The 14,313-nt window shown below is 36.0% G+C and overlaps 1 protein-coding gene across 1 annotated transcript in view; it reads right to left on the bottom strand.

Moving 5' to 3' along the window:
• Window positions 1-10,041: 10,041 nt before the first annotated feature.
• LOC140234580 (stromal interaction molecule 2-like) overlaps window positions 10,042-14,313 on the bottom strand; it is a 70,887-nt gene continuing 66,615 nt past the window's right edge. The window contains exon 14 of the mRNA XM_072314601.1: window positions 10,042-11,224. Coding sequence (XP_072170702.1) covers window positions 11,079-11,224 — 146 coding nt within the window. The 3' untranslated portion in view covers window positions 10,042-11,078. The remainder of the gene's footprint in view (window positions 11,225-14,313) is intronic.

Genomic DNA, 14,313 nt, shown 5'->3' with positions numbered 1-14,313 from the left:
TTTATACATGAAGTTAACCTTTTCTTATGAGTCATTCCAGTTGACTGTTTTGAATGCTTATTGCTTGGCAGCACAAGGGTAGTTGTAATGAATTCCGATATGATGGTTTTATGACTGTCCGTGTTGGTAAGAGCTATCTGAGAGCACTGCCAACGTTTATTGTGTCAGGCCAGGCTTGTTATTTTTCAACCAATTGAATGGGTCCCGTGTTCACAGGGGTCAAAATTTTGTGCTCACCTGCGTTTGACTCATTTTAATCCACCTGTGAGAAAGGTAGACTGTGTCCTGTTGACCACATGTAAATCAGTTTTGATATTTTTAAGAGGTTCTGAAGTGAAGCTCTTTGTTTATTGTGTCATTTCTGGTTTTCTCATATCGTTTGATTAAGATAGGTCCACGTTGATTCTTTGTGTCATTTGTTTATTGTGTGATCTTAAATGAGATAAATATGCTGTTGTGGAGCATTTTTTGTTTTTGTTTTTTGTATTGTTTTTGTTTTGTTGCTGTTGTTTTTCAAGTGGGTTCTAGTGTTAATTTTGCCAGCAATCCTTAAGAAATTAATGCCATTTTTTTTTTATGGACAACTATTGATAACATGGATCTGCAAAGGAAGGTAGAATTAAGAAATTGCTCCTTCCTTCTTATAGCCCCTTCAGAACACATAGTGACAATGGAGACACAGAGTAAATGCAGTGCCATTCGCATTTTACCATTGATTCATTGCTTATGTGAAAGTACTGTTTTGTGGTCACCAATTCAACTCAAGGGATGTTTTGGCTGTGATTTCCCCTGCTTAATAAATGCCACATACCAGAAAATGATAAAGACATGTAGGCTTTCATTTTGTAGGTGAAGACTTTAAATTTGAAAAGTGGATTTTGTGTGTCCATGAACTATGATATTGTTAGATTTTTGTTCTGTAAACATTGGTTGGGAGCTTTCTCAGTATACCAGTGTGTCATTGCATCATAGTGGTGTGAATTAAACAAGGCAAAGCCAATATAAGATAGGCAGAATTTTATGCTTTTCAGTCTTTTAATTCAAAGTGTGTAACTGTAATGAGACTGAGCACCTATTTCTCTTTGCACTTTGCAGCAGAATTTAATGTAGTTTGATCTTGTTTTCTTGAGACAAGACTTTTGTACTTTTTTATTTAGTTTTCAGCTTTCTTTGCTTCATTGCTCACAGCCTTACTAGTTAGTAACATTTATCATGACTGCACTTGTGTGCATACAAGAAGACCAGTTCAATGAAGAATCTTCCACTGCAATGATGGAATGATACAGAATAAACTGTCATGGAGTGGAGTGTTGAAGTGGGCATCAGTTTACACTATTTTCACACTGTACTTGTGTCTCTGTTTATATAGATGAAATCTGTAACATTTAATGTTTCTTTGGGAACATGTAGGCCTATTCCATAATTTCCCATTATTCTGATACAGACTGTAGTTCTGGACTGAATTTGTGATAGCTAGACTATTCACTGACAAAGACTAGTCGAGGAAAGATGACATAAATTTGTGTGATGATTGTTTTAAGTAACATCAAACCTAGCATTCTTATATTTTATGTTATAGTTCTGTGTCTTATGCAACTTCTTTTTTTGTTTTTTGTGAATGATTACTGTCCATGAGATATTGTAATGCAAACCGATGCAGAATTCTGATAGTAGATTAAAGTGCTGATAAATGTAGGCCATTTAAATTTGCAAGTTCATGTGTTTAGCAACATTATTTGATGTCATGGCACAATTTGCAATAATTAGTTCAAGTATTCTTAAAAACTGTCTGTATTGTTCTTACGTTATTAAGAGTTTATTCTCTTTTTCCCTTGTTTCTAGGTGTAGTTTTAGTGCTATTTTAGGAGATTGTGTTTACTGTGAAGTACTTGTATATTTTGGCTCTCTATTCAACAATTTGGGACAGATGGAGTAAAATAAATCTGACAATATTGTAAATGTGGCTGTATGTTGTCTATTATTTCTGTCTCAGCTGTGTCATTGGGCATGCTTGGTTATGAATGAGAGAATGAGTTTAGTCACCAGCTTGGTAACACAAAGCATAGTGTCTACATATAAAACACTGAAAAGAAAATGAGCAAAATACACAGGCATTTCAAATCATTTGCAATTGGCAAATTGGAAACAATACCACAACTAAACAAACTTTTAAACCTCATAAACTATTTGTCATAAAAGAAAAACAAAATATTTACCAGCTAGATATTTACATCAAAGGACATTTAAACATGTAATAGTGCACTCACATTATAATGAATACAGTTATGACAAAATTCACTTACATGTACAATGAAGTAAAAATTCATGTCCCCAAATTGTCATCTTTTTATCATAAACTTTTGCTTTAACTAATTTTGATATAACAAAAGAAAACTATTGCATATACACCAACACAGTAATATATAATTGTGTATATCTTAATTTTGTGATTTGTGTGTGTGTGTGTGTGTGAGCGGAGAAGGGAATTTTCTCGAAACATAATGAATATACTGGAAGTTTGAGGAAAATTGTACAATCATTAAAAACATACAAAGTTTTAAATAGTTTTGGTTTCTGTGCTGCCCTAGCTTGAGTGGGAATACACTGAACTTTTGTCAGAATAGATACCAGTTCGCTCCATACACTCATTGAAAGCAGCTCACGTTATTCCCCACACAATCTCACACATTCAATACTCTGTGCTCCAGCACAAGTAGACATCTGCCCGAAAAGCAATCCACTTTACAGCTCTCATTCCACACAACTTAGTTGTATTGCTTAGAACATAACACATACACAGACTTTCAAAAAGCATCCAACAAACCAGCCAAGAAATAACACAACCACTTGATGCAATGGACTAAGGAGAAAATTGAATTCATATTTCCTTTACAACACTTGTTGTCAGTGAAAGATAAAAGAAAAAAAAAATCCCAAACCTTGTCTCAAAACTCCACTTAAGATTATTGTTTTCCCTCTGAGCAATGCTCAATTGAAATAAATTGAATTAATACCGATACCATTACAGATCTTTGCACAATACCTGATCTCATTCTAGTGAGGTCCACCTGTAAAGTGTGAGGAAAATTAGGCATCTCACAGATAATAAATAATGCATGCTTTTACAAGCAAGTATGTGTTGGTATCTTACGTAATATTCACACAGGAACAGAAACTGCTCTTTGTATCCCCACTTTTAATATGGTTATTCACAACTGGTGAAGAGAAAGGACTTAAATGGATACTTCTGCCAATGTAAGTGGCCTTCACAACAAAATGAAAAATATTGAGAAGCCTTCCCTTCATACCTGTAGGGTTTTATGGGAATGTAGTGTATGACATTTTCCTGATCTATGTCTTGGCAGAGAACAGCTCTCGCGTGATTATTTTCTATAAAAGATACCTTGCAAATCATGAAGGAAAATTCTGGGTAATATTTCATCCTAAATTACTACGCTTCGTATACGCTTCCTCTCATTTTACTGTTGTTGTTTTTTTAACAATCATTCATGCGAACAGTGACATCGTTAAAACTAAACCAATTCTCAAACAAGAAAACTTCCAATCACTGTCGTCATCAGTATGAGACTGCAGTGTGACAACATGAACATACATCATTACATTACGTTGCTTTGTTACCTTCGGTCCTTCACACATACATTATTTGGTATACAGAGCAACCCAAGGCACTTGTCACATACAAAAATTCATTGTAAAATCATATATGTAATATAATATGTGATATACCAAACTCCTGGGTGACTGCTCAGCAGTCCATTTCAAATGAAAGAAGGGGGGGAAAAAAGAGTTCAAAGGTCATACAATGTATATATATGCTCATCCATATCCTAAACTTTTTTTCACTTGATACACCAAATCCTAGCATATTTAAAATACAGAAAACAGTAAAAAGAGAAATAATATTTGTGCACACTCAACCATAAAATCATTTAAATGTGTATGAAAGGAATGTGTACACAGCAGCACAGGGCATTTGTATTTTAACACAAAATACATCAGCAAACACACAAGCAAGTCTGAAAATATAGGGAAGATATTTCAACAATAAAAGAAGCTTGAATCACATACCTAAACAACATAGTACCATGATAAAAAAAAAAAAGAAAAAAAAATCCTGCACAGCAGAATAGGAGTGTTGAATGAGAAACCTGCACTGAAAACTTCAGAGTTAGTACCCACGGACCAGATACCACCAAATTGATCGATGTCAAATCTTAACATGCAGTAGCATGTTACTCTTAAAGGGGATGGCTAGTAACTGATCAGTGGGAATGCTGGGGGGATGATTGTTCCAATCCTTGGGATTCATTTAAGAGTACATAACATATCTATTGTTGTGTGAAAATTCTTTGCTTCAGAATGGTCTCATATTCAAGTAATGTGCAGTTTACTGTTTCAAGGTTAGCGTGCCTGTACAGTGACGGGCGATCGTCAACAGGGCCATTAACGATCGCCCAGGCATGCTAACCTGGAAATATAAAACTGCACATTACTTGAATATGAGACCATTCTGAAGCAAAGAATTTTCACACAACAATAGATATGTAATGTACTCTTAAATGGATCCCACAAGGATTGGAACACTCATCCCCCAGCATTCCCACTGAGTCCCACTGATCAGTTACTAGCCATCCCCTTTAACAGTACAACATTTATTATACGGAACATCTTTTTCTCTGTGTTTAATATTCAAGCTCCAAGGCAACAACACTTAAGGCAGTCCAACCTCATTTAGCTGGCCATGTTGGGTTCAAAACTCACCGGCGTGAGTGCTGTGATATGACAAGAGGTACGTGTCAAATACAGCATTTTTAGATAAATTCTATTGAGTGTAATTTGTACATTACTGTCATTCCTTTAATGTATGTAATGGCTATTTGTATGATACTGTTGTTTCATGATTCAGAGTGAAATGGAAATCAAGTGAAATATAAGATAGAATTCCATTTTTCATGTTTGTTTGAGTTTGAGTACAATCACGATCACTGTACAATCATGAGCCTTGTTAAGCCCTTGTCTTTGTTTGGAGGGAGGTTTTAACATGAATGAAAATAATATTAAAGACAGTTGTGATAACACCAATTGCTGAAAACATAAACATCACTTGTATAGTTATTAACACTGAAGACAACTTCCTTGTGCATCAGCAATGCACTGCCATCTGATACACGTAGAACTCTGCAACTATAATTATAACTCTTCACAAGCATAATTTTCATACATGTTAAACAACTGAAGTAACAGACAAACAGAGAAATACAGCAATATACTCATATTGGGTCCCTTTGCAGAGGGATATTTGCAATCATTTTAAGCTGCAGTATTTGCAGTTTCCAAAGTACAAATCATATGCCCACAAATACTGGCAGCTGACTAGCCACTGCCCAGCCAGTGCCATGGACACTTGATTGTTGCAGCTATGACAGATGTGGAGAGCGTTTCTTGTGACAATTCCAATAGCAGGTATGGCATCCCTCTTTAAGAGCTGACGAAAGAGCCAAATACCTTTTTGCAAGAGGGTCTTCATGAAAAGCAATGATATGTGACTCCTTTGTGACTGCATATTAAACTCACAACATGTTTTTGTTCAGCCAAGGACACATATTTTTCCCAACTTACACAGCTTGCTGCCATGAACTTTTATCTTTGACTCCACAACCAGTCACCCTACATACTAGACAGAAAAAAAAAAATCCATCTGTTCGGAGGAGTTTTCAAATATTTTTTTACTTTATAAAAAATGCAAGCAAAGGGAAACTGACCATAAATTGACATAATTCATTATTGAAAAATTGAGCAAAGAAAATGGAATTCCAAGACGGCTCTCATAGGAGAAAGACAGAAGCCTCTAATAAACATCGCTGTGGAGGATGTTTCACCATTGTTCCTATGGACATGCTAGGTGGACATGGTAAGTGTAAGGAATCTCACCCTCCTTGATAACATCTAGTTAACTTACAGTCCTAGATCAGCAATTTTAAACTTAAATACAAAGTAGTAAAATTAACATCTCACAAATACAATGCACTCACCCACTGTTTGAAATATCAAAGATTTGGGTGGAATTTTCATGGAGAAAGACACAGCTACTTTACCAGCTTGTTGACACACTACTGACAAGCCAACACATGGCGATTACTGATCACTGGCAAATGCATCGGTTAGCCAATCACATTGGTTGTCTGTGCTACAGCATCCCCCTACAGTATGAGAGCCTCCAGTCTGTATAGGAGAGGGATTCCGTGAAGCCAGACGTAGTCTCCACAGTACATATCCCTGACAATAAACACAGACTCTCTTTTGGTCTTCCTACATACATGTGTCATCAACTGAGAACTAAAAGGGCCTTCGAATGCTAATGAAAATCTTCAAGCCCTGTTCTCAATGAATAATGAACACTGCTAATCTTCCATCCACACATGCTTATCACAACAACCTGGATTGGACAGCCCATGTGCCACTTGAATTTTAATAGAGAAAAGACTTGAACATTGAGGGGGGGGGGGGTAACAAAACAATAGGACAGCATCCATCAGTCCTAACACTCAGCAAATATAGATGGTGTAATACAGAGGACTTCATTTCCACTTCTGCACACTCACATCTCAAGTATTTAACCAGAGGTAAAAAAAAAAATCAACAACAAACAAATGTGGGCACAGCATTAAATAAAAGACAGAAACACAAAGGCACGAACATAAAAGATTACATAATATTCTCATGCGAACATCAAACATGTTATCCTCTTTAGATGTTGGCGATGAAAAAATGTGGCACTTCACTGAAGGTGATCGGAAAGAATGAAATTCAGTGCATATTGAAAAAACATACTGAGAAATACACCATCACAATACAGACATGATCTTATTGTCTTTCTGATATGCCCTAAAAGCTTTGGAGGAAATAGCCTGATGACTGTAGTAATTTGAGATTCTTACAACCATTTAATATTATTAAGTTTTTCATTCCAAGTCCATTACTGGGGAAGAGTGAATATGTAAACAAGGCTATTGTTTGTACCAAAGACAAAAAAAAAAAAAAAAAAAATCACAAGTATTTTGTGCAGCAAAGACTTGCATAATCAAAATCATATTTTTCCAAACACCACTGTATTACTATTTCCTTTTATTTCGGCTTTGCTATCATGCTGAAGTGGCCATTTCCTAACATGCACAAAGCATTCACATCGATTTCCTAGTGAAGTAATAAGCCTGCAGTATAAAGAAAAAATAAAAGATTAAAGGACGGAGATAGTTAACTGACCTTGTTCACAGACCTTCAGGTCTGACTTTTAGATGTTTTATGCCAAGAAGCAAAGTTCTAAACCCATTTCATTTTACTGTATCAAATGAAAGTGTCATTGAACTTTCCTGCCTTTAAAGAAATGCCTAGAATATGACATTTTCAACTCAAATGATTAAAGTGACCTTTGACCTCCTATGCCTCTCAGCTCACTCAAATAACTATTTATGTATAGTTACACTTCCTACAAGGTGATATTTTAGATGTTTTATGCAGGGAAGTAAAGTTCTAAACCCATTTCATTTTACTGTATCAAATGAAAGTGTCATTGAACTTTCCTGCCTTTAAAGAAATGCCTAGAATATGACATTTTCAACTCAAATGATTAAAGTGACCTTTGACCTCCTATGCCTCTCAGCTCACTCATATACCTATTAATGTATAGTTACACTTCCTACAAGGTGATATAATTCTGATTATTATTGAATATTGAATAGTTTATCATTTAGTATTATTTTCACGTACGATGAATTTCAATAAACATAACATGAATCAAAGATTCACATGTAAAACAGACGTGTTGGAAACTTGAAATTGTAACATTCAAATGGCTTCTATACGAACCAGCAGTCTGTGCCTTCACTTTAAATTTGATAACATGACAAGAGTTTCAAAAAACACAAACTATTCTTTTTTTTTCTTTTTTGGTATTGTACTGGTAAATTATAGTCTCGCATAATTGCTAGGGTGACTGAAAGTAAGGAAATACCGTCTTAACATGGATTAATTCAGTTGCAATATTCACATACAAATGGGACAAATAAAAAAGATCTTGCTATTGAACATACAGACACTTCCTAAAGCATGTGATCTGCAGCACTAAATTTTCTAGCCAAAAGAAAAAAAAAAAGTTCTCTCCTTCACATATCAAAAGACTTTATTATACATCATTTCCATTCTAAATGACATAACCTTACCCTCAAGTTGTTCTAAAATGTATGCTTATATATTTCATAGCAGGAAAAAGACTGCACATTACTTTACTTAAATTAGCAATAACTTATAAAAGAAGAAGTCATCTAATAATATTGAGAAAATGCACAAGCCCAATTAGCTGTCTTTACAAAATCAGGAAAAAAAGGTACCATTCCAACATTAAAGAAACCCATAAAGAGGTGTCATATTAAGCAAAGCTGTAAATCACTATAACATCATGGACAATCTTTTCAGTGATCACAATATAATTCCATCATTCTAATGTGTGGATGCCATCTCCTCTATTCCCCCAAATTACACAAAATTATGTCAAGTGTGGTTTGTATGGTAACTGACTCTATAGTTCCTCTTTTCAAGTTTTTATCAAAAACTAAGCCAACTTTCATCTAACACTTTTCTGAAAATAAACTGCAAAAGTAATGCTGCTACTTTAAATACTTCCCTTCTACAACCCTTTTTTTCCGGTACATGAATTTTCCTCACTACCATTAAGAACCCAGAGCCCTACCCATACCTCATTGGCTCCTTGCCTACATTATAAGATGGTGGCAAAAGCGACTGCATTCAGCCAAGTTTTACTCCATGAACAATACCCTTGTGAACAAAACTTTGGTTCTTCAATTTACAAACCTTTTATCTCGTTTTATTTTTTTTTTTTCTTGCTGTCTCACACCATTCTTTCACTGCACAGTATGGGGACATGTGATATCTTTGGTCTACAATCTACTTTAGGTGATAGAGCACAGCGCAATGAAAGTTTTACCAAAAATCAGAGTGAATTTCTGAAGTTTTCAAGAAATTGTTCTCTCAGTCCCTCTCGGTCCCACATGTGTCAATGAGATAAGGTTAATATGTCAAGGTCTCATATCACTCCCTTTCATCGTGTATCAAAGAGTTTTGGTATCATTTTTGAAAGATAATCCTAGTGACTTTGACACCTGCCTCTTACAAGAACATCTCGAGGATTCACCGAGTCACTACTGCCAATGACAGGCTGGTAGTTACTTCTAAATTCAGTATCCAAAGACAGGGCAACTTGGGTGTACTACTTCTGGATCTAGAAAAACAAAAAGAAAATTTGGACAACTTATTATATCAACCTGCCCCTTTGAATGATTCCTCCTAAGTTTGGTGAAAATCTGATCATGCATCATGAAAATAAGATGTAAATCTTGGTTGCAAAAAAAGGGCACAGGTGCCACTATTTAGGACAACTTGTATGTACAGTTGAACCTCTCTTATCCGGCCTCCCTTTATCCGGATCTCTCTATTATACGGACGCAATCTCGCCGTGATTTTTTTTTTTCAATAATTACGGGAGGAAAGGGGGATTCCAAACTCCTTGAGAACTCCTACACAAACACACATGAATTACATATTACTTCCAACATTAACATACACCTCTATTTTGGGGTCTGTTACTGAGTGTAACAATGAAAAGGTTGCAGTATACACATTACTACATGTGGTACTACATGGGCTACATCAGTACATGTGTATGTATATGTACATGTATAAAGCATTGAGTCTCCCGTATCCGGCCAAATCCCTTATCCGGATGAGCCCCGGTCCCGACTTGTCCGGATACGAGAGGTTCAACTGTACTACCTTTGATATCATCTAAAGGGAATGCCACCTAATAATTTCTTCTGGATCTGAGGAAGAAAATCTCTGAAATTAAGTCACCTTTGGGCCTTATGGGCCCCACTCCTGGGTCCCCATGGGGGCCATCTGAGCTATTTGAACAACTTTGTATCCCTTATCACTATTTAAAGAATGATTCTTGACAAGTGTGCTTAAGAATGAGACAATGGGTTTTATAAAGGGTGAAAATGTAAAAATTTTACAGACCTCATACAAGACACAGATGATGGATGCAATAGTTCCATTGGGTTCTTGGGTTATTTGAGCTTAAGATGATTATAAACTTCCAATAGTCTGATGTGAAGAATCTTTAAATTCTATTCAAATGAGGATATTTAGCACATATTTTTGAGCAAGCTACTGAGGGACTGATGAGGGTATGACTTCATCTACATGTAGTTTGCACATCATTGCCACTGATGTTACTGTTTCATATTAGCACATGTCAAATTAAAAAATTAATTTTCGTTTTAAACAAATTTTACTGTTAATCCCATCATTCTCTATGATTTTTTCTCTTTCATTATAAGTCAACCTGCACATGTTGCAAAATTTCCCTTCACTGCTTCTATACCCAATGAGCTGTTGCAAGTCACTCTGATCAATGCTAAGCTCTCATTAACAGTGGACACTAAAGGACACTAAAACTAATATGTGATGGTCACATGGGGTGAAAAAAAGGAATCCACATGCTAGTATAATTCAAGCACAGTGATAAACGGCAAGAGCAAAACAATGACACATACAGCGTAAAACATCACAAGAACTCCATAGTAGTATTTTGTCATTGAGTACTAAAGATGTATCCTTGCCATTTTACTTCATGTGTAGTATCAAACTCCTTCCTCCTTCCTAGCTTTGTACTAGCTGGTATGCTTGTGTTTGCTTTGGTCAATTTTGACTGGATGCAGCTATTTGTTCTTCTTTGTGTGTGTTTTTCTTTTTGTTGGTTTACACATAAAAGCAGATTTCAGTGATTTCTCTGTAGCTGACAAGAGTGCAATCACATCCCACAGAGAAAAGTCTGCACTGTGCTTCTATCATCGTCTCTTTCTATGAAATGGTGGACAAATGCAAGCAGTCACGGGTGCAGCGCCTGGCTTTCATGTAGTCCGATGCACTCAGTTCTATGTCGGCAGTTCTTAACAAGTCCTAGTTTGGGCAGCAAGCGATTATCAGCTGGTCTTGATCTTGTCTTGCTTGGTTCCCAGCCGTGGCAGGCGTAACCTGTGCTTTTTCTTGGTGACCTCGATGTCGCCATCACTGGATGAAGCCACTTCCTCCTCCGCTGTTGGCATCATTCCCAACTTCTTGAGTTGATCTAAAGGAAAGCAAACAGGAATGAGAAAGAATATCATCAACACACATAAAGATGCTGAAGAGCATTCTAAGTTACTCTACACTATTGAAGAATGTATATTTATGTATCGTGCCCATTATTAAAAGTTACCAAATTGATGTAATAATGTGTAATCCATGAGTTACAAGATCAGCACAGGGGAGTTGGTATTACCAGCCATTTGCAAGACATTGTAGCAATTTCATGACAGCATTTTTAAGCTACACAAAAGTCTTGTTAAAATCTTCATGAAATCAACTACCAAAAGGTTCAAACTAAGTCACTTTGCAAGTAAACCTTCACTTGTAAAAACTGTCAGCCTTGAAATGTTACCTCTTGCCAACCTCAAAGAAAAAAAAAATAATTTAATTCGAACATAACTTTTGGGGGGGGGATTTTTGAACAACTGTCTGCAAATGTCTGATGTGCCATGAATGTTCGTCAGAAATTAGTGATCTCATGTTCACCCACACCAAATGTTTTTTTTTGTGAGTAGAGATATTAAGTTCATAATTTTAAACAAGCTACATGATAATTACATCAACAACAAAATTGAACAAGCCAGTTTGCATTCCAAACAAATATATCAGTGCTGTTCATTGACACGCTTCCAGTTAAAACGTATTGGATATAAGTACCAGAACAATTTTAAATGCATTCAAACAACTAGGTCCCTTCTTGATACACCATGCAAGATAAGGCAGGGCTACCCTGTCATCGATTTAGCATTACTGGAAGTGGGTGTATATAGGTCTGATCTGCAAAGTGTAAATTTTTCCTCTAAAAGGTGGTACATTTCCTGCATTCTTACACTACGGCACAATGCTGTACACATACTTTGATAGTGACACATAAATTAACAAGGCATATCAGAAAGAAGCTGATAAAAACAAGCATGCTACAATTTGCAGGCAGGCACAATAAAGAAAAGACTTTGAAAGAAAAACATAAAAGAGCAAGACACTAATTAAATTCTTATACACTATCACATTCACATTCATTCATCTAAAAATAAATTTGGAATTGAATTCTACAACTAAAATAAAAGCACACAAAACTCTGTAACTGTTAGAGAAAGAATGACCAACAGAAAAGAGCAGGGCAGAATAATTTTCACAGATCTACTCCCAGTTCATGGGTTCCATAAATGTCAAAGCAGAGGTTTGGACAATTCTTAGTAATTTTCAGTAGTAATTTCAATATTTTCTGGGAATATTACATTTGTCTCATTTAAAAAAGATAATAATCCTTCACAATCACTATTGCAATGAAAGTTCTTGTTTAAATCTGCCTAGAATAGGACCTCTACTCGAATGCATTTTGTGTCATTTTTTTTTTTTTTTTTAAACGGCAGCCTCACTTTGCTTTGATTGCTCATGAATAATGGTACTAGCATTATACGAAAGTCTGTAGAAATAAGTGAGTAGGGCGTCGAAGTCAGCAACATTAAACTAGTAGTACTGCTTGCTATCATTTATTTGATTTAATCCCACAAAGCTGTAATTATAGTCATTTTTTTAAGTAAATGAAAATACAGAGTATTATATATAGTGTTACTGTAAAGTCATTATCTTGTCATAATTGTTGTTTCTTTGGAGGGCCATTATCTGTTTGTTTCTGCACACCCATGTGCTTGACACACCAAGGATTAGCATTTTGATTGGTACGCCTATGACCAAAGTGCTGGGGTCGAGTACCTAGGCAAGAAATACTGTACCAGCTGCACACTGCATGAGGCTGAGCTCTCTATAACTAATGCATAGTGAGGCAGGCACATCAAGTGATAAAATTGCAAGTGTACAGAAACAATGAATATCAAAAATACTGACATTAAAAATGGGATTACAATTCATTCCAAGGGATTGTTTCAAATGTTTGATTCACATAGATTCTGGTGTATTTAGTTTAAAAGAATCATCTGAACCTCTCCTTTAACAGAATATTGAAACACAAAATATTTTACCATCTCATATAACCCAATGGCCCAAATTCACAAAGGTGGTACAAATGAAACCATGGTTTAAACCATGGACAAAAACCATGGAGCGCCAAGTGTCGAATGGAATATTTCGTTACGAAATTAGTCATTTTGTCAATGAAATGATTATTTTGTAACGAAATAACATTTTCTAACTAAATGAACATTTCATTAACGAAACGGTCATTTTGTCGACGAAATGACCAATTTCGTAACGAAATATTCCGTGAAGCGCCAAGTGTCGCACGGAATATTTCGTTACGAAATTGGTCAGACACTTCGCGCTCCATGGTTTTTGTCCATGGTTTAAACCATGGTTTCATTTGTACCACCTTCATGAATCTGGGCCCATGAATCCTGCTACACTTTATCATTAGCTCTTCTAAAGACATCTACAAGTATGTCAACAGTCAAACTGACATGCAAATTGGTTTAATCAAATGTCTGGTTCATGTCAAAACTTTCATAGCTACCAGTAACTCTGAAATTGAAGCACATTGAAAAGCTGTCCAATGTCTACACTATCTAATACCTATCATTTCCCTACTACACACTGAAAAATCATCACTATAAAATATAATTTACACACCAGTGTTTAATAAATCCATGACCGGCTTTTCTTCATACATCACCATGAAATATGATTTTTTATTAGGGCCGTTCCCACTTCTACAACGTCTATACCATATGTGACCCGCTACAACAAAAGGATCCTAAAGTCGCTGACGGCTGAGCCGAGAAAATCGAGTTTGAAGTCGCATCATCAAAATTGGTCAAAACAATCGGATTTCTGTTTTTGGCAAAATTTTGTAGTCTAATGTTTTGTCTATCATCTGCCAAAATTTCGAAGCTAAATGATCAAAGGAAAGGCAAGAAATCAGCGTTTTTCTGGGCCATGATTTTCCGACTTTCAACGTAACAGAAACGTGTCCGAAGATTTGGATTTAGCGCCGCAGCTAGACTCCACCCCTAGCAAACCAGGGAGTGATCTTATTGGTCAGTGCATGGCATCCTAATTACTGATTGGTCATGCGTAGACCACTGGCGCTAAGCTTGAATGAACATCACAGAGGTCGCTAGGAGCATGCCTTCT

This window comes from Diadema setosum, chromosome 11 (assembly GCF_964275005.1).
Source record: "Diadema setosum chromosome 11, eeDiaSeto1, whole genome shotgun sequence".
Lineage (NCBI taxonomy): Eukaryota > Metazoa > Echinodermata > Echinoidea > Diadematoida > Diadematidae > Diadema > Diadema setosum.
This window is presented reverse-complemented; position numbering and strand designations above follow the sequence as displayed.